Source organism: Pyxicephalus adspersus, chromosome 6 (assembly GCF_032062135.1).
Source record: "Pyxicephalus adspersus chromosome 6, UCB_Pads_2.0, whole genome shotgun sequence".
NCBI classification, from domain to species: Eukaryota; Metazoa; Chordata; class Amphibia; order Anura; family Pyxicephalidae; genus Pyxicephalus; species Pyxicephalus adspersus.
Genome location: NC_092863.1, coordinates 70,021,905 through 70,042,804, shown reverse-complemented (window position 1 = coordinate 70,042,804; position 20,900 = coordinate 70,021,905). Strand labels below are relative to the sequence as shown.

The 20,900-nt window shown below is 36.0% G+C and overlaps 1 protein-coding gene across 1 annotated transcript; it reads right to left on the bottom strand.

Moving 5' to 3' along the window:
• Window positions 1-91: 91 nt before the first annotated feature.
• ERAP1 (endoplasmic reticulum aminopeptidase 1) lies at window positions 92-20,900 on the bottom strand (the record flags this gene model as incomplete). The annotated part of the gene is given in 17 exon segments (XM_072413956.1): window positions 92-2,793; window positions 4,412-4,493; window positions 4,576-4,716; window positions 5,726-5,884; window positions 6,855-7,039; window positions 7,400-7,556; window positions 7,991-8,174; window positions 9,298-9,377; window positions 9,904-10,061; window positions 11,666-11,734; window positions 12,738-12,869; window positions 14,890-15,021; window positions 16,117-16,271; window positions 16,357-16,477; window positions 18,146-18,280; window positions 19,219-19,357; window positions 20,459-20,900. Coding segments are annotated over 17 exon segments (2,618 nt in total), but the record flags the coding sequence as incomplete, so codon positions are not given.

Sequence of the window (20,900 nt, the reverse complement as noted above, 5' to 3'; positions counted from 1 at the left end):
GAAGCCAAGATCAAGAACACCGGGATGTGACCTGCCCCCCTGGAAAGGCCCATAACAAGGACTGCTACCAATACAATACCAAAAGTACCAATTTGTTCATACAGATTAGTTATACTGACATTTATTAAGTCATTTTTACAGGTGTTGAAAACATTTATAATAAAAGATCAGAAACACAAATTATCACTATAGTGTTTTATTTGCAATCTGCAGCAAAAAGCACACATGGAGAAAAAAAGAAAATTTGAACAAAATGTATTTCAAGTATTTTTAATCTTTAAACAGTGATTTGTAAAAGCTGGGGGAAAGGATATCGGAAGATATTGTATCACAAGGGAGCTGAAAATGTACAAGATGAAGTAACCAATAGCATCCAATGCCAACCATTAGTATTAGCCTTTCCTGCTATTCTGAACATCCATTATAAGATTTCAGCACACTGGAAATGTTAACATGCATCTTTACATTCTATCAGTGGAGAACATACAAAGTAAAGGCAACACTGCCACTAAGTGCTGTACTGAAAGAGTTGTGCTTCTTTCAGGTAATTTGTATTTCAAGCTACTGCTGCCAGTCCTCAATGAGGCTTATATCATGCTATAGATAATTTGCTGTCATGTCATAACATGCTATCTATAAAACTCTAGGTCTATATGACAAAGTAAAGGATGGTTTTAGTGCAAAGTACAGTAAAAACACCCTAAATTATTCTATAAAAAACCTATTAGGCAAAATGTGTAAGTTCACATCTACTCACTGATGTGTGTTGCAATGCACTGCAATGTATATAACGTGGTAGCACTGCAGTGCAAATTCTGAATGGCGTCCCAATGAATTACGGGAGTTAAGCTGAATACATGTACCTTACAGCACACCACAATACCCAGTAACACACTATCATTCAAGAGATGTGCTGCGTTGGGAACAAACAGTGTAGGACTTGTTTGAGTCAGGTACCATAAAAACTGACTTGTATTAAAGCAGCCCATTCAATATAACGCCATGCAGCATGAACATGTGAATGGGCTCTACAGCATAGAAACTCCCAGACATCAGCTTGCCTGCTTCATAAAGGTTACTGAACCTTGAACAGTTCAGCATCCGAATATTTATTTATAATTAGGAAAAGTGGCTGATAATCACTAAAAAAAAAACACCTATAATATTGTAAAAACAGTTATTAAAAGCTATTTTCTATTCTAAAAAAAACAGTTTTCACATTTTAATGAAAAGGTTTTTTTTCATTTATTCCAAACATTGCAAAAGAAGCATTAAGCAAAAATCTGTTTGCTCTGGCAACAAAACATTTTCTACTTCAGACACTTTCAGTCATTTAAAAGGGAGGACATAGGGCTTATTTTAATTACTGCTAGGTATTGGTACTTTTAGCATTACTAATTTGGCTGTTCTCCACATTATTAGTGACAAAGAGAAGTCAAATTCACCATTTTCAGTACCAGGACATGCTCTGATCTCCAATCTCCTTTCTGGAGAAAAAATTGACAGATCACTACACAAGACTTGAGATTTGATCTCTCTCTGACATTATGCATTAAAACTTCCATGCCATAATCTACAAATTTGTCACACACACACACACACACACACACTACAAAAATATTATTTCATCCTGAGATATCTGGATATTTCAGTTTTTTTAATTGGAGTGGATTTTACAATCTTTGATCCTTGTAGAGAAAAGATGAAAAACGACAAGGCATACAATTACAACTCATTTACCTGCCTTCTTTATTCTTTGACTTAAAGTAATTGTGACAGAAGATGGAAGAAACTTTACCACATCCATGGTGTTATCAGTGGTATCTCTTTATTTCCATATGTTAATCCTTTTTAATAAAATTGTGTTGGGCCTGTACCAGACAGACATATCTCTGGCTAAAAAAGAATTGCTAAAACGCAAATACCCTCCTCTGCAGAAATTTTCATGTTGCCTGAACCCAAGAAATACTGTTCCACTTGCATTTAGGTCAGCGATGGACCACTTTCCAATACTCATAATGGAAGTTTAATTTAATGCTGGTGGCACACGCCTGGCTGATATAGCACTTATAGCATGTTCCTGTCACAGTCAGTTTTGCTTTGGTAAAATACCCATAAAAGGTTGTAAAATGATAGAGGAATTTGTACACTATACTATCCTTACATGCATTAATAAATCAGTTTATAAATACAACCACCAGTTGTTTACCCTTCCCCATTGCTTACTGCCAGAATAACTTTTCACATGGAACCCTACAGGTAATCATCTGACAGATGGGAATGAGGAGGCATTAGTCTGAAGGAGGAATACAAAGTGCTTAATCCAGGAAATTTAGAACTATGTTCATTCATCACAATCACAGGGCTGGGCCCCATATAAACAATCAAACATCAGAGGATGTCAATCAAGTCACCCAATGATCCCCTGACCTCAGTAATCCAATAGGTCTGTTACAACAGGGGCATAAAATGACCCTAATATGTATTTTAATAAAAAATGTATTCAGTGCAGCAAATATCCTAACATTAATATTAAAAGTTCTTGATAGCAAATATGTTTCCAATAATTGTTATTTTGTGTAAATTACCAGAAATGTCAGACTTCCTTTTAGACAAATTCTTTAATTTAATAAGTATTTTATTTATTTATGAACTATTTTTCTTCAGCCAAGTTTTCACAAGATCAAAGTTTTTGTCCATCCACCTAATATTTTCCTCAATAGTCTCTTTGGCTTGTTGAACACATCGCAGTTGGGAGCCATTTTCTTTCAGTAAATCAAAAAATTCTGTTACCTAAAAAACAACATGAAACACACATAAGGTCATAGTGTTAAATGAAGCAAAACTTGAAGGGAATTTCCTAAAATCTGGGGGCCCAGAGAAAGTCTATGATAAGTCAATATAAGTGAAAATTCAAAGATGACAATACTATAGAAGTTTTATTCACATGTACAAGTCCATAATGCAACTTATTAAGTAAATTTATGGAAATGAACCTAAACCCAAAAACCGGACAATCCATAGATCGATAGCAGGCAGCGGGACTAGTTAGTTTTGCTATTTAAAATGCTTTTTTAAAAAAAACATTATTGAAGAAACACATTACAGACATGGTGTGCTTGATTCAGAAACTTCAGAGAATGTCTATTGGTGTCGATTACACAGATTGGCATAGCTTATGTAACAGGCAGAATAAACACTGAAAAATATTTTTACCTAGTTGGCAAAAAGAAAAAAAAAAGAAAAATCTTTACAGAGATTCTATGGTCATGTCACGGTCTCTCAGAAGAGCTTTCAATCTAATGTTTACATAATTATTAGGAATGAATGTGGGCGGGGGGGGGGGGTTTGTTGTTGGTATGTGAACGGAAAAAAAATGCCTAAAAGAAACCTGCGCAAACATGACAAGAACATAAAAAGTCAGAGTGGGACTCTAGTGCTACAAGGTAAGTTCTGGTCACACGAGTAATCCTTCCACTTGTGAAAATTCGCTGGTGGCAGCAATACAACCAGAACACTTTCCTTGTGCGATCGAGTAATTTTCTCAATAAAAGACCAGCTAGATGCTGCTACCCTAAATTATTGCTAAGGAATGGGATTTTTCATTGTTCCAGGCCAATGAGGAAGTAACTCCATAGCATAAATAGAGGCAATTTTTTTTTTAAGTTTGCCTTTGGTTATGTTGTGCCAGCAGGCCTTATAAGTATTCTATGTGCTGGTAAGCATATGATAAATATGTAACAGTAGATCCTACTGGATCTAGGTTTTCTTGGAATTTTCAAGAAATTTGAAATCCCTCATTCCACTGGGCTCCCATTCTTTGGTCCTTCTGTCCACAGCTTTTGCTGCTTATAACACTTGGCACATAGGATGCAACCAGTGAAATAAAGCTAGAAAGCTTTGGTGTCATGGCTACGGACTTTGCCAAGTGGCATTGACCACAAAACATTACCATCACATGGGAGTTCAATCAGCCAAAGCTCAATGAACCCCTAGCAAGCTGTGGAGGAACCCTTGGGTTCAAAGAAACCCTCTGAGAATGACTACTTTAGGGTGAACTGCTGTGTTCAAGGTTTATTCCAAATTACACTTGCAGATCGGATTGGAACCAGCGTGTGATTGTGAATTTTGTCATGAAGCACCAGCATTCAACCCCCAAATTTTTTTAAACCTGATGGGAAGAAACTATAGGCGAGTGGCAGACCCTATATTGTGACCCAACCCCTAGGTGACCACTCAAAAACAGTCGGGTGGTTACTGAAAATTGCCGGGTGGTGGACCCTGCTAAAAGGGGCTGGGGAGAACTCGGAGCGCTGATAAAGTCTCACAAATAGATGAAAAATTTCCACTTTTTGCACTGTAATCAGAAACATACACCAACAATGCTGTAACAATAAGAATCTACTGGTACCTCTTCCAGCCATTCTCTTGTGGAAAAAAGACGTGTAATCCCAACTACCATATCTCCAAGAGAACGTGATCCCAGCTCAAACCTAGTAGAATGCAGGGAGAAATATGTGAACATAGTGGAAATGATCAGGTGACACATACGTATTGATACTACAAGCTTCTTACTTCTGAGTCAGCTGATCCCAATTGTTTTTTAGAAACTGCCAAGCCAGCAAATGACCAATTTGGTTCCTGCTCACCATGACTACCATATGGGGAAGCTCCTGAGTTTTTACAAGGTCTCCTTTCAAACTTTCATCCATTAACCTACAAAATAATAACAATTTAAGGCTGCAAAGTTTACCTTGGATACAACATTTAACACTTTTCCAAGTCAAAAATACAAATTAAAATGAACGTAAAAGTAAAAATTCTCTGCTAGTTTAGAGTTTTAAAACCATTGTAAATTATTGTGTACTGTCTATGTCCCAGTGTGCAGATTACCCTTTATTTGTTGTCCTAAAAATATAACAGGAAATGAGGGTCAAACCTTTCAAGAAAAGGCTTAGAGTTGTCACTGGCACATTTGTGCCTAATGGAAGATTTCCTCATTGGTGACAATTCTAACCTTTGGATTTTTCTCAACCTTTGTCTCTACATAAACCTTGAAGAGCACACTTCTACAAGTCTTAAGTGTCCATCTACATCATCACCTAATGTGTTCTGAATATACTCTCTCCATATCCAGATGCACACCAAACATTTTGATGTGTTCTAAATATCTAAATATTTGGGCTGCCATTGTTCACCCTATTTTTAAAAAATGCAAGTTGCCTGGCCTATCTGGTGGGTTCAGTACTGTGTGTATGTATATCGGGAATTTATTTTTATATTGGTATATGCTTGTGCCAGATCTCACGCTAAGAATGTATTGAAGCATGGGACAACTCTGTCTCAATAGATGTTAACAAGGAGCCAGTTAACAGTGGTGAGTGCTGAAAATGTCTGGCTTCCATATTCACCTGGCAAAGAAAAGTATAAAATCAGAATTTAAAATTTAAATTTAGCAAAAAAGAAAACATTGGTTTTCTACTGAAGGTAATCGGTCACTGAGCATTTTTTTTAAATAGACAGCTGCCAGCAAGTAACAGGTTTATAATGCAGCACACAAGATGTCTTGCTACTGAAAATATTTATGGTTTACAATACATAGAAACTTCCTTTGATATTATAAAGGGAAAGGTACTGGTACTGCCTAGAGACAGGTTTTAGAAGTGAGACTTTTGTATTAATCCATTATGTGAGAACTAGCATGATACTCTGTATAGGTCATTACCACTGTAGCTTGTCCTTATCCTGAGTAAGAGTCAGGGCATATTCAATCAGATGCATTTCACCAGTTGGAGAAGTTTTATATTTCTCAAACAAGAAGTCCCATCCTTCAGGTGTCTGGGCTCCCACAGCATAGACAGCTGTAACGACATCACGCGGCAAACTAGAAAATATATAGCAAAATTAGGAAAACTGGAGAGAGAAGAGAGGTGGTTTTCCCTTTATTTCCCTTATTTAATTAATACATTAATAATGTAAGACTATAGAATACATTTGAAAAATGTATGAGCCCTAGTTTAGTACACTTGAAAACCTTCTACAGTATAAAAACAATTTGGAGTATTTCACACAAACTTCCAGGACATATAGAAATATCCCCCTTACTACAATGCATTAAGCATGGCCGACTCTGACCTGCTGGCAACCCCAACAGATGTTGGTGTTGCTCAGAAAGTAGAAGCCAGCCAATGCAGCTGATCCTTCAACTATCACCTTGCTAGCCACAGCCACAGCAAATTAAATTGCAACTGTTTAAAAATGTAAAAATACTACAATATTGCAGCCCAGTTAGAATGTACTGGTCTGCGATTGGATCATCATGAAATATTCATCAATAACATCTTGCCCACAGAGACATCTGTGAGAACAAAAAACTTTAAAAAGGCAAATAGGGAAAAGTTTAAGAAATACTTTAACTGAGTCTTCCCTCAAATATTGTGTTAGGTACTCTTACAAGACACAGCATGGTTGGAGCAACCCCGAATGCCAGAGAGACTGGAAAGTTAGTTTGAGCTTTAAGGAGAAGGAAACTAAAGAGCTACCACTTTAACAGATACTTTTACTTGCATTACACAAACCCAAATGGCTATGGTTCTCTAGATCTGTGCCTCACCAACACAAACAAACAATGGAGCGTAGAAGAGTTGAAAGGTTTCACATGGCAAGGTCACAATCCAAGGCTCCATATTTTAAATGAAATGGATCCTTCCTTGTGGTTTAATATGGTTTATTATAATAAATATCCTGTTACTAGTGTAATAATTATTTTATGTATTTACAAACACAGTCACAAACAAATGTGAATAAAATAATACAACAAATAACTAAAAAATGCCTTTGTACATATTACAGACCTTATGGTACCATTGGACTCCTGCCATTTAGTGAACAAGTCTTTGGCCTTCTCGACACATGGTTGATACTTGCGGAAACATGCAAAGAGCAGCAGGGAACTGCGCAGCATTCTCTCAGAAACCGTGCCATCATCTGTCCAGGACTGGGTGTCAATGAGACCACGCAAAAGATTTAAAATGTATGCCTATGGAAAGGGGACAATGCAAATAAACATTAAAAAACAAATTGGTCTAAAGAGAATCTGGATGGAAAACTGCAGCCCACTGTCCAAATGTGACCACTTTTTAGGGTTTCTGAACGTCGACTTGGTAAATATTGATCAAACCCTATTGGAATTCCAATCATTTTCAAGCCAAGAAAATCAGAAATGAAGAATATTGTTCACATTTGTGCAGTGTTTTGAGACTTCCAACCAAATAATTATTAGTTGAGAAAATCAAACAAATCTTTTGGTCACGTTCAAAACTGTCAGCAGATCTGGCTGTGTGTTTTAGGCCACAGACATAATGTTTTATAGAATGCATATTCTTATTTCTTAGGTTACCTTCATTTGTTCTTCAATCTCCTTCATGTCTCTTTTTTCCATCAGTTTATATATAGGAATCAGCTCGTCCATGCCCTGAAAGACAGGCATGATCCTATCCTCCTTTCTCAGGTATGTTGTCAGACTGAGAGCTTTGTCAATTGGTAGAAGGCCGATGCTGAATTGAAGAAATATAACATATGAAGAGTTTAATATGTGGTTCAGATTTACTAATGACATCAGTAAGTGAACTTTATAATACCACATTGAAAAGATTACACACAAATAATTTTGAAGTCTTCTAGTATCCCAGGTATCTAAAAAACATTGTACTCATGTCAGTGCACCATACTCTGTACTGATGTCTACACCAAAAAAGGAACACAGTAAAAATGGTTCACTGACCAAATTCCTGCAATCTAAGTGGTTAAACAGCCATAGAAAGGCTGCTAGAGGCAACAAGTAAAACAAAGACAACATTACAAAACTGCAAGTAAGGTATTGCGCAGTAATCAGAAACTTGTATCTGCGCACACATTGTACGTTTTAGTTTTAACCAGCATAACCACTTTTTGAGAATGGCTGAATATGAGCACCTAAACTGTCATTTACCTGACAAGCTGAAAAGCATTGTTAATAAGACTGGTACGGTCATTGCTGCTGACAGCTGTGTGATTTTCCTGCAAGAGTTTTATCAATTCATCCCATCCATCACCTTCATAATGAACTATATAGTAGCCATTCATTCCTACATTGAACTTTATCCACTCCACCTCTTCATCCAAGAACAGCACATCTACAAAGCAAATGCAAATTAGTTTAATCAAATAAACTTCATTATTTAAAAATGGTATTATTATATTTCACGGTGCAAATAATAATCATTACTGTCATATGCAATGTTGTTTGCTATTGTACTTCTAATGTTTACTTATATGTGAGAACACTGGTCCCTGTATTGGGCTGACAAGTCCTGGACTAGGAAAGGTGAGGCTTGCTCATAATGGCTGCAGTAGCAGAGCAGCAGATTTCATGATTGCAACCTCCATTGTAAATCTTTCTTTTTTTATTATTATTTATAAAGAAATGGTTATCATCCTTTGTTCCTTTTTGCCTGATCACCTCTTAAAACCACCAAATTTATAAAAGGGCAAACAGTTTTTCATGGTGGTACCATCAGTAATTCATCACAGTACATTAAAAACCCAAAATGGCTCTGTTCACTCATATCACTGCTTTTTCAGCTGCATTGGTGAAGAAATGAGTGCTGACATAAAGAATAGGAACTAAAGCAAAGTGGTGAGGGCAGATCTATTAAAGCATCCAACTTAAAGTTAAATATTGCTTGCTGTCAGACTAAGGACATCTAGATTGGAAAAATAAATAATGCAGAGAACAGCTCTGGATAAAAGTTGAATATTGAAGAAACGTTGTCAAAGCTGTTTTTTATTTTACATTTTGATATGCAATTATCTTTTTAGGGGTACAGTTTTTAAAACTAAGCCAAAACCAAAAAAAGTCTGACAGACTGCAAATTATTAACTACTGTATTTACTTTAACTAGTAATAAGTATTCTACCTTAATAATTGCTTCTGCTGCTTTGTTTAAAGATGAAACAATTTGCTAGTAAAAATCTGCAATACAAACTATTTCATCCAACATAGGAAGCAGAATGTCACAGAGTCAACCACAAATTAGCATACCCTAAACTTTGGTGATGAGGTTTAGCCTCAAGACTGAATGCAGATATCTCATGTTGGGGATGACAAGTCTTCCTAGCTAGGCAGTTATTGGTTCAATACTATACTAGTTAGAACCAGACTATCAGACAAAATTACTAAAATTGGTAAAAATAAAAAAAAGTACCGTTTCAATACATAAAACTACTACTATACTTTTTTGATATTAGAAAGCTCACCTGTCTTGCTCTTTAGAAGAAACCTTTGAACTTTGCTTGATTTACTGGTAATGTATGTCAATGGGATATGCCACAACAGCCTAAAATAACAAACAATACAGATATCATAAAGGACAATTAAGAATTGTAAATATTGTCAACTAACATAAGAATGTGTTATATGTGTAGCACTAGTTATAATGCTCCATACGGTGGTTGGTATTGTAGTTGGTGTAAAGGCACTGGAGGGAGTATGATAGTTTAACCCATACATAAAAGGCTCTACTCCAAGGGGCCCCAATATATATGTATTAAGATGGTGGTACCCAGAGCAGAGTAGTAGGAGTATTAATTTTTACTCCGATACATGACTTGTCTACAATGTGTCAGTGTCCACAACACATTCAGCTGTTCTATGTGATAATAAAAAGAGAAGAATGATTATAAAAACAACTGGTAAGGTTAAGATGCTGTTTAATGCAAACTTCAGTCCACTAAAATCTAATCAGTTGCTATAGACAAACCCTTGTTAATTTTCCTCCCACTCTGATATGAATACTAAATGAAATGCCATGGCATTGTTTATAGCATTAATAAGCTTGAGTGTTAGTTTAATGTGGAACCTACCCAGCTGATTCTGGGTCTTTGTAACCTTTCTGATAATGTTGCTGCTGTAAATGGACCTGCTTTCCTTTCACGGCCACAGTAACCAATGGAAAACCTTTCTGGAGAGTCCATGTGTTCATCATTGCCCTAACATCAATGACATCGTCCTCTGTCCAGTGCTGAAACAAAGGCACAGAATGTTGATAGCCAGGTAAATTAAATTGAAAAGTTTCATGTTTTATTATACCAGTGTGCCCTAACAAGAGAAACTGGAAAACCAGCCAACAAACTTTGGGTGGATTTCAGCTATTATGTGGAATTTATTGAATTTATACCAAGGATGCACATCATACCAAAAAAAAATCATAGTTTTATCCAATCTTACCATTGTGGAAAAATGACCTATGCACTAAAAATGTTGGGCTTGGAAGGTCTGTTCAACAGATGATTGTTGGATAAACATGTTTTTTTTGCACTGAAAGCTAATAACAGGTATATTTCACAAAAAGATAACAAACAGAGCTGTTGTCACACCAGATATACTTGATCAATACATGTGTGCTGCATTGTAAATGAAGGTGAACTGGTCAAAAATGCAGCATTCAGAACTTTCACTAACAAAAACACCCTGGTGTGAAAAGCTCCTAATGAATACAGTGAGACTGAAGGAATTTCACTTAGCTTAGTGAACAAGGTATAGTTTTTTTATTTCAGCCTTTCAATCATGTGCAAGCAAAATCATTTTTTTTTACATTTTCTTGCACGTGATTGAGTATTCTTTGCTAGTAAACAGTCTAAACGTATTTTGTGCCTGATATGTTGCTTTTATAATGGCTTTTAAAGCCAAAAATATCAAAATATGGGACTTTAACGACAGTTGAATATCATAAAATTATCACATTTTATTTACATCATTTTAAAAAAAGTTTATAAATGCCTCTTTCCATTGTAAAGATTCAGGGGAAGTTAAATAACATCATAACTTACATAGGCTGAATACATTGTACACATTACATATGTAGGGATCATCCGACATGTTTCGGATGACCGCCATCATCTGTGATGCAATCATCATCACAGATGATGGCGTCTCCCTGTTTTCTGAACTACATGTATTGGTCTAGAAGGACAGTGACTTATTATGGATAAACAAGATGCTTTGATGGCAGTCTTCTGAAAACTCCAAGAGACAGTTACTACAAATTGAACATTACTGTGGATGATTAATTTGGGATACAGCTATCTCTGTGTGTTGTGGTTTTAACCCCGCTTTCTACCTGCCACCATACCAGGTGACAAAGTGCACTTGTAATTGAATAGCTTTTGTGCTGATACATCTATTGTCTGTACTAATTTCATCCCTTAAAAAGCAGACATACTCTGCAAAACGTGTCAGATGATCCCTACATATGTAATGTGTACAATGTATTCAGCCTATGTATGTTATGATGTTATTTAACTTCCCCTGAATCTTTACAATGGGAAGAGGCATGTATAAACTTTTTTTAAAAAGATTTCAAAAAATATGATAATTTTATGATATTCAACTGCCGTTAAAGTCCCATATTTTGATATTTTTCATACATATGATTGAACTCTCTTAGGGACCGTGGCAGTATTAAGTGGAATTGAAATCGGGCAAGAAAATATATAAGCTTTTAAAGCCACTCAATCAAAATACATATGCCAGGACTTGATTAATTTAACAAATTGGCATAACATTTTTTTAAAATGCAGCATACATAATATAGCACAGACTGATGTATTATAATGCTAAACTTACAGATTTTTGCTTTCTGCAGAATCCACTTTCTTCCTTATTACCACTGGCTGTTTTTTCCGAAGGGCAAATCTGTTAATTAGAACACAGACCATATACAGTATATAAGCCAGTTTTAGTCGACCTCAAAACAAATATTAAANGATCAGCTTTCAGGATTGTCTCTTTCATGAATGAACTGGTGATAACTACTATGTACTACTACTACTCTACATTAATACAGCGGGGATCAGCAGGAGAGTGGTGAATGTCTTAGGTCACAACTGAGATCAGTGCTGTTTGTTTCAAACACCCTGAATGTCACTTCTGTCAAGACAGCCACTTAAATTATTAGGTTGCATACGCCATTTTCAACTATGGCAATCTATTAGGTAATTAAAGTAAATTGACTTTCTGATTGCTATCCTTGAATATACAGTATGGAGATTAAAAACTGATTGCCATTACACAAACTCTGGTCCTGCTTTTATATTAGTGGCATTATAAAAGTGGCAATCAGATTTTGGTGGTGATCAGCATGTCTTTATAAATAGGCCCCATTATTATAGATTGGATAGAAAATATACAATAAAAACTGTAATTGGTGGTGTAACAAAAAATGCAACATTAAAACAGAAAACCTTAAATAAAATCTTTTTATGCGATCTGTGTATATTACTACTGTATAGTATTATTATTATTATTATTATTATTAATAATAATAATAATAGTAATAATAATAAATGTTCTGTAAATTTTAAAATCAAGAATATGGCTATAACAAGTCCATAACACGGATTTACAATGAGGAACTGTCTGTCTCAGTTGCATTTATATGTATATGTTGTATCTACATATATGGCTTTAATATTTATGTGGTAATTCCAAAATTATACAATATGCATTTTATTCTAAATAGATTTCTTTATCTGTTTATTGCTGTCACGAAGGTGATAAAAGGGAACCCTTACAACTCTCTGTCCTTTTTTCACTTCTCTTACGGTAATGTGTGTTTTACGAAATTTTAGTTTAGAATATTATTATATCTATCTAAATAAATATTGTTTGCTATGTTCAGAAGATCCAGTGAACTTACGTCAGTCATACTGTCCCATAAGTCTTTATTTTTTGCATTACGATAACTGAAACGTTGCAAGTAATTTATGATCCCAGCTTCAAAAGTTTCAGCTCCAATGTAGTCCTGTAGCATGTTCAGGATACAAGCACCCTGTGAACATAATCATAGGAAGGCAACGTGAAAACACAAATATGTACCAAGATAAAAACTATTCTAATAGTTTCTAAAAAAATATATACATATAACCAGTTCTGAGACACAGCAGAAAAGACGAGGAAATACATTTGTCTTTCTTGCTGCATCAGTAATTATTTTTTTTAGCTTTCTTTTTTTAGCTTTTCTTTTTTTATACCAGTGAACATGCCTGAACTAGTATTTTTAAATTTTTACTTCATATTTATTCAGTTACTGATAAATAGCATAACTTTTTTTTCATCAACTGGCAGAGAAAAAGGAACTGGTTTCCATTTACAAAAAAAGCAGTGATCAGATAATTTAACAAATCTTTATTGACAAACAACAGTATATGAAATTGCTGTTTATTCACAGACATATCAGAATCCAGAAAAGAATTCTTGGTTGCTATTTGTGGAGCAAGTCCAGTCATCTTTCAGTACTAGAAGTCATGTCTAGTAACCAGAATTCAACAGGATAGTTATCTGTGCAGAGTAATAAGACAAAAATAGAACCACGTGTTCACCCTAGTGGCATGGAGTCAGGAGTTATCATTGTGTGATAAATCTAAGAAACGTATTAAAGCTTAAAGGATCACTGCATACAAACTGGTGGCATATTGTACAAATATGAGTGTATATGAATGCACAAAAGCCTTTACGGTCATAATAGATTAGTCTTACCTTTAGTGCAGACTTTTGCACAGATTCATTATTCACAGTCAAGTTAGTACAACATAATAGTGACAAGATATAACAATACCACACCCAAGCCACTATTGGTTTTGTAACAGTGATTTAAAACAGGATAACAAATCTTGTTGCTCTTTTTCTATAGTAATTTGTAGCTGGCTACAAAATTGCTGATGTGGCTGAATTGGTTTGCCATGTTCATCAGCAGCTGCATTTGATAGCACAAGTAGTTCCTTAAGTTGCAACTATGTGTCTAGAAATGCTACAATGGCCCTGATGTATTAAAGGTATCCAAGGCTGGAGAGAATACTCTGTCATCAGTGAAGCTGGGTGATCAAGAAAACACGGAATGGATCTGGTCCAGGATTCAAAAGCAAATTGCAAATGACTTATTATATATAACCATTCCGGGTTTGCTGGATCACCCAACTTCACTGGTTAAAGTGTACCCTCTCCAGCCTTGGAGAGCTTTAATAAATCCGATCAGCGACTGAGCTACAAATTGCTTAGAATTTCATTATTTACATTGACTGCAATCATTTATATTTTCTAGCAAACAGGAGTGAGATTTTGTAGCTGATACAAATTGCTTCTAAAAATCACCAATGTGAAACAAGCGTCACAGTCTTTATAAAAAATGATGCCAAATTACCTTGTCATAGGAGACCTCATCAAACATCTCATGTATCTGTTCAGGGTTCTCTACAGGTGTAATTGCTATGATCTCACCATTGAGCTTAACAGATCCTCCTTAATCGCGCAGCTGAAATCTAATCGCCTTAATTGGCAGATTCGCGACCCCTATTGCTCATTATTATGAAGGCAGGAATCCGGCTGGCAGTGAGGAGGCGAGTAGTTCGCTTCCAGCGAGCGCGGATTTCATTGATGAATCAGGGCCTATGTGTCTAGAAATGCTACAGTGGCCCTGATGTATTAAAGGTATCCAAGGCTGGAGAGAAAACTCTGTCATCAGTGAAGCTGGGTGATCCAGAAAACACGGAATGGATCTGGTCCAGGATTCAAAAGCAAATTGCAAATGACTTATTATATATAACCATTCCGGGTTTGCTGGATCACCCAGCTTCACTGGTGAAAGTGTACCCTCTCCAGCCTTGGAGAGCTTTAATAAATCCGATCAGCGACTGAGCTACAAATTGCTTGGAATTTCATTATTTACATTGACTGCAATAATTTATATTTTCTAGCAAACAGGAGTGAGATTTTGTAGCTGATACAAATTGCTTCTAAAAATCACAAATGTGAAACAGGCGTCACAGTCTTTATAAAAAATGATGCCAAATTACCTTGTCATAGGAGACCTCATCAAACATCTCATGTATCTGTTCAGGGTTCTCTACAGGTGTAGACACAGCATGGGATGAATTCAGTGAGTCTACTTCCATGGCACTGAAACATTTGTCTAGAAACTTGTCCTCCTGCAGGAAACAAAGTAACTTTTAAACACACCCACAATGGCAAATTCTGAATGTCTACCCTGAAATATTTCATTTGAGGAGTATGAAAATACAAACCTTTATTTCTTAGTTTTAAATAAAAGAAGGGAAAGGTTAGACTTGAGGTTATATTTGTTTTGCTACCCATGTTTTCATTGAAACTAAAAAACAGGTAGATGAATGGGCAGATAAAAAAATACAAACAGCAATGAACATATCCAAGAAGCTTGGCTTCATATTCTTTGCATCATCCTAAGTGAATACACATGCACCTGTATTTCACAGTTATCAACATGCGGAAATGCCACATGAAAAGAAAATTTGCATTTCCAAAAGACAAATAGGCAAAAGTCAGCATAAAATATGTTCAACAGTTACATAAAGTTTACTAACTGAATGCCTTTTATTTTGACCTAAAACCAAACCAAAGCGAATACCTGAACACATAACCAAAACATGTTTTTTTTGAGGAAAGGAATGGAAGACAGTTTGGTTAATATTTTGTAACAAGTATCCCCACAGGCTCTCAGCAAACCTCAGCAACATTTAAATTGAAGGTACAATAGATCTGCGTTGGTAATGCCTTTATGGTCTCTGCAACTAAATGTGTGTCAGCATGCTGGCTCTGGTGTTAACCACTAGTCATCAGAGGAAAAATGTAACATTGAACAAACATTGTTAGTTGGTTAGGAGAGCACATTGTTTTACATAAATGCTGACTTTTTAAGAGACTGGTATCAATGTAGATTCTCAACAATGACCCAAATAAAATGTAGGAGAGGAGATGCGGTGAAGAAATTTGTTTGTCAATGTTAGTTGCCACAGCTGACAGTTATATTGTAGCTAAGAAAGGTAATAAGGACAGCAGTAAAAGTGGCTTCACAAAGAGCCTGACTTGCATTTATGAACAGCTCAATTACAAATAACATGTAGACTCTGTAAACATCAAGGTGGCAGTGTAAAACAAACAAGAAGCTTTGAAAACACTGTATAACATAACACTCATAAGCCTTCCACCAAATTATTCTATATTTGCTATAGAGACCTTAGTTAACCTTGAAGTCCATTTTTACTCACCTGGTGTGCCAACTCATGAGCGATAACCATAGTAATCCAGAGTTTACTAGAAGCGGTGGATGTCTTTGGATCATATAGTAAAGCAGATTCTCGGTATGTTGTTAAGCCCCAGTTTTCCATTGCACCAGACTGAAAGTCAGGAATTGCAGCAAGATCTTAAAACAAGAAACAGTCCATAATCAACACAAAACATACTACCATTTTTACACAAAGTTCTTGCACCAGCCAGGAACACGGTACCTTGCTTTGGCAATGGATATGGAATACGGAAATATTCTTCATAAAAGTCCAAAAGTTTTACTGCTGCACTTAAAGCATATGAAGCCTGCTCTATCTTATGAGGAACGGTATAAACTGATATCTAAAACAAAAGAAGGAAAGTCATAAAGAAAATGAATGCATCTCTTTTTCTAATTTCATTTAAAGGTTCTTGTAAAAAAAAAGAAAAGAAAAAAAAGGTCTCAAACAACAAAGAAAAACATCTATCCATATGATTTGTAATTCTTAGGGCTCATATCATAAAAAGTCAGAACATATGTGACAAATCTATCTCATAAATTATATTGAAATGAACCCTTAAATTCCACATCCTTTTATATTGTATTATACTTTGAATACTTTTCTATCGCATAGTATGAATAAACAAAGCATAATTTATGCTTCATAATACTGCTGATAGCTGCCAGTAAACGTTGACTTTATTAGGAAAAGTTGATGCCAGTGCCCTCTGCAGCAACTGAGATAATCATTGACCAATTCTGTAATATTCTAGGACCTCTCAATGAGCAAATACCACCTTAGTGTTATCCTGAATGGTCATATGTATCAATAACTTTCTGACTAGCTGTAGCTGAAAGTCACAGGATGGTGTCAATAGAGAAATATTGTGGGTGATGTCCAGATAAGCGATCATGAGATTTTAGTTGTTGGTAAGAAAGGCAATTTTATGAGACTCTCAGTGCAGCAGAGCTCCTCTCGTATTGATTATTCTATATTAATCAGCAGATTTGCCAAATTGAGGAATTTTATCAAACACACCTAAGTCTATACTAGATGCATTTAAAGGGCATTAGGAAGGCAGTAGGAGCAAGCAAAAGGCATTTTTACAAAATGAACATTAGGCAAGCAGCTAAATACAATAATTAATGTTGTCCAGAATGGTTACTTGGGACACTCTGCCCAATCCAAGTAGAGTAATGAAAGGGATGACAGATTCAACTATTTTTTTAAGGATACAACTACATTAATAATTTTTTATACATGCCAGGTGTCCAGTCCTTACCTTAACTCCACGATTTGTCACCTGACTTATGGACTTGAAATCTGAAACAATAAATGCAACAAGATATGTGCTCATCTTCACAGTGACATCAAACTGGTCTTCTAGAATCCCGCCATCATGTTTCACAGTCCTTACCTGAAAAGAAAAATGTTCCAGAAATTAGTCAACCATGAAAATTGATGCCAGTGCCCTCTGCAGCAACTGAGATAATCATTGACCAATTCTGTAATATTCTAGGACCTCTCAATGAGCAAATACCACCTTAGTGTTATCCTGAATGGTCATATGTATCAATAACTTTCTGACTAGCTGTAGCTGAAAGTCACAGGATGGTGTCAATAGAGAAATATTTTGGGTGATGTCCAGATAAGCGATCATGAGATTTTAGTTGTTGGTAAGAAAGGCAATTTTATGAGACTCTCAGTGCAGCAGAGCTCCTCTCGTATTGATTATTCTATATTAATCAGCAGATTTGCCAAATTGAGGAATTTTATCAAACACACCTAAGTCTATACTAGATGCATTTAAAGGGCATTAGGAAGGCAGTAGGAGCAAGCAAAAGGCATTTTTACAAAATGAACATTAGGCAAGCAGCTAAATACAATAATTAATGTTGTCCAGAATGGTTACTTGGGACACTCTGCCCAATCCAAGTAGAGTAATGAAAGGGATGACAGATTCAACTATTTTTTTAAGGATACAACTACATTAATAATTTTTTATACATGCCAGGTGTCCAGTCCTTACCTTAACTCCACGATTTGTCACCTGACTTATGGACTTGAAATCTGAAACAATAAATGCAACAAGATATGTGCTCATCTTCACAGTGACATCAAACTGGTCTTCTAGAATCCCGCCATCATGTTTCACAGTCCTTACCTGAAAAGAAAAATGTTCCAGAAATTAGTCAACCATGAAAATTTCGATAATACACAAATACAGTAAACTGCTGAGTGCAACAAGGATACAGCATGCATCCATCATGCTCAGTTTTGCTCATTTCCTGTGTTTGCTTGTTCTGTAGCAGATGAGCCTGGACATACAGGTAGCTCTGTGGATTTGTCTTTTTATATAGTATTGGGCCTATACCCTCTGTTCAGTTCATTTTCCAGATTTTTGAGGCTCTGAACATATGGGGTTGTACCATATTGCCTGAAGAGAACTGATTATTTTAGGTGTGGTTTATGGAAATTGGTACTCCAAATATAGAAACGCCCCTCCACCTGGAAAGGTACTGTATTGGGTGTTTTCCACAACTAACACACAATCTAGTTCAACAGACTTCAACAAGTATTATTGCTGGTGCCATTACCAATATGCACAATCAGACCTTTGTTTCCTACTTGTGATAATGCAGACATAAAAAAACTGGTTTAGGCTTTGAGGTCATTTAAAGCAGAAGCCCACTCTGACTGCCACTTGGGAGCACCAGTACTCAAGAGATAGAATATCTATAAAAGGATTAGTAGCAGGAACCTGTCATTAAATTATACCAGTATAACCGCCCAATACCAGAACAGTTATCAAACACTCATCATTACTTTTTTTTTGCAGTTTACATAAAAGGTTTAGCCCCCAGCTTATAGTTGTGCTAAGCTCTAAAATGAGGGACATGGTCATGGCAATGTGTTTGTGCCTCTTCCCACTGCAGTTGAATATGGACAAACAATTAACGCCGACTGTAGCATCAATTGGAAGTAACTGATCTTTAAAGAAGCAGTAAATACTTTACATAGTTTTTTAAATTGCTCATGCATCTTATTTATAGTTGTCTTTCACTATATAACATCTAATAACAGTTATATTGATACACTTACAATGGGCATATTGGACACAGCACTGTGTCTTGCTTCTCGCCGTATTTTTATGGAGAAAGTGGCTTTGAAGGCAGGCTCATCGAAACAAGGGAAGGCCATACGTGCTGCTGTGGGTTCAAACTGGGTTGAAGCCAAGACTCTGAAAGAAAAACATAGTATTTCACTGCATCAGGACCATTTAATACATAATTAATATAGTAGGGTAAATATATGTTGTGCCGTTTAACCTGGCAAAAATGTTACAGCATGTGACACAGGATCTTTTACATTCATATGTACAGGCATTATTGGTTAGAAATGAATAGTTGCTACATTTAATAGCTTTAGTGAACGGTATACATTTTTGTAGGGGTACTTAGACAGCATTAGTGGAATATAAGTCACTGCAACTTAGGTACATTCTTAAATGGAATCAATTCTCAAATCTTTCTGTAGTTTTAGATGAAATAGGAAAAAGTAAAAAAAAACCCTTGTATTATTCTACTGCTATCTGTTTAGAAGAATCTCTCTTCACTTTCTTTTCTGAGAGAACCTTTTAGGAAGAAAAACCTGCAATGAGGAAATGGACAGCAGTAAAAAGGTACTAGGATTTTCCCACTTATGTCTGTGTTTATGGATTCCTGATCTGAGAATATGAAGTGAAGGAATCTCTCCAAAAGAGCCAAAACTAATAAAATGTTTTACCTCTATATACAGTTTAGCTGTTCTGTGTCCAGAGCTGACCCAAATAGAGACACAGACATGAACTAAAGAAAATTTTCAGTTTATACCCAAATGTTTGAGCCAAAAGAACACTTTAAATGATATAAATTGGTGCAGGTTTAAGCCACAATCTGAAAATATGTGTTCTACATTTTCCCTAGTTTTCTTTGCTCAATATTCTTTAAACTAGCCCTTGTGAGTGACTCATTTGTTAAACCTTTCAATTCCTTTTACAAAACTCTGCTAAATCCTAAAATGTACAGAGAAAGCTGACCAAACAGCACTGCTTGCACTGACATGCAGACGTAGATGGCTAACCCTCATCTCATGTATGTGTCTTCCTGATAGGTAATGGAGGCTGGAGGGGTCATTGAGGTACAAACTGACTGACAGACAAGCTTTTCCTCCTCTGCACAATATGAATAGCCAGATAACAGCATAACATGTCTGAAAACAGAAAGGTGCACTAGGGAAGCGTTTATATGTTGCCAATATATACAATACAGTTTATGCATAGATGCTAAAAAAGCACATTTACCTGACTTCTCCGTCTCGGGTTTTGTAGGTACTTTTATAAAACCCATGAAAGCTTTCTGAAAGATTTCCATTGTACTCAATGTACAAAGTGTAGTTTTTGCCAGGATTCAAGGGATCAGTGGGTTGTAATACAATCTGCTCACTTGTAGGATGTTCCAGTAGTTGTACATCTTCTTGTACCAGGCTGCTTCCCACCTTACTCTCTATGCTAGACTTTGTAATTTTCAAGTGCTTGCTGTGCAGGACGACAAATTTTGTAGGCTGTGTGACAACAACAGTGATCTTTGCCAGGCCGCCAACTGCGAGTGTGGTTAGATTTGGGTGTAAAAGTAGGTCATAGTGCAAAGGAATGACATAACTGGGTAACCTAAGATTGTTCCATGGAAACATGTCATCAGAGCTGCCCGTGTCCCCAGTACTTACTGCCACAGAGGACACCGAGT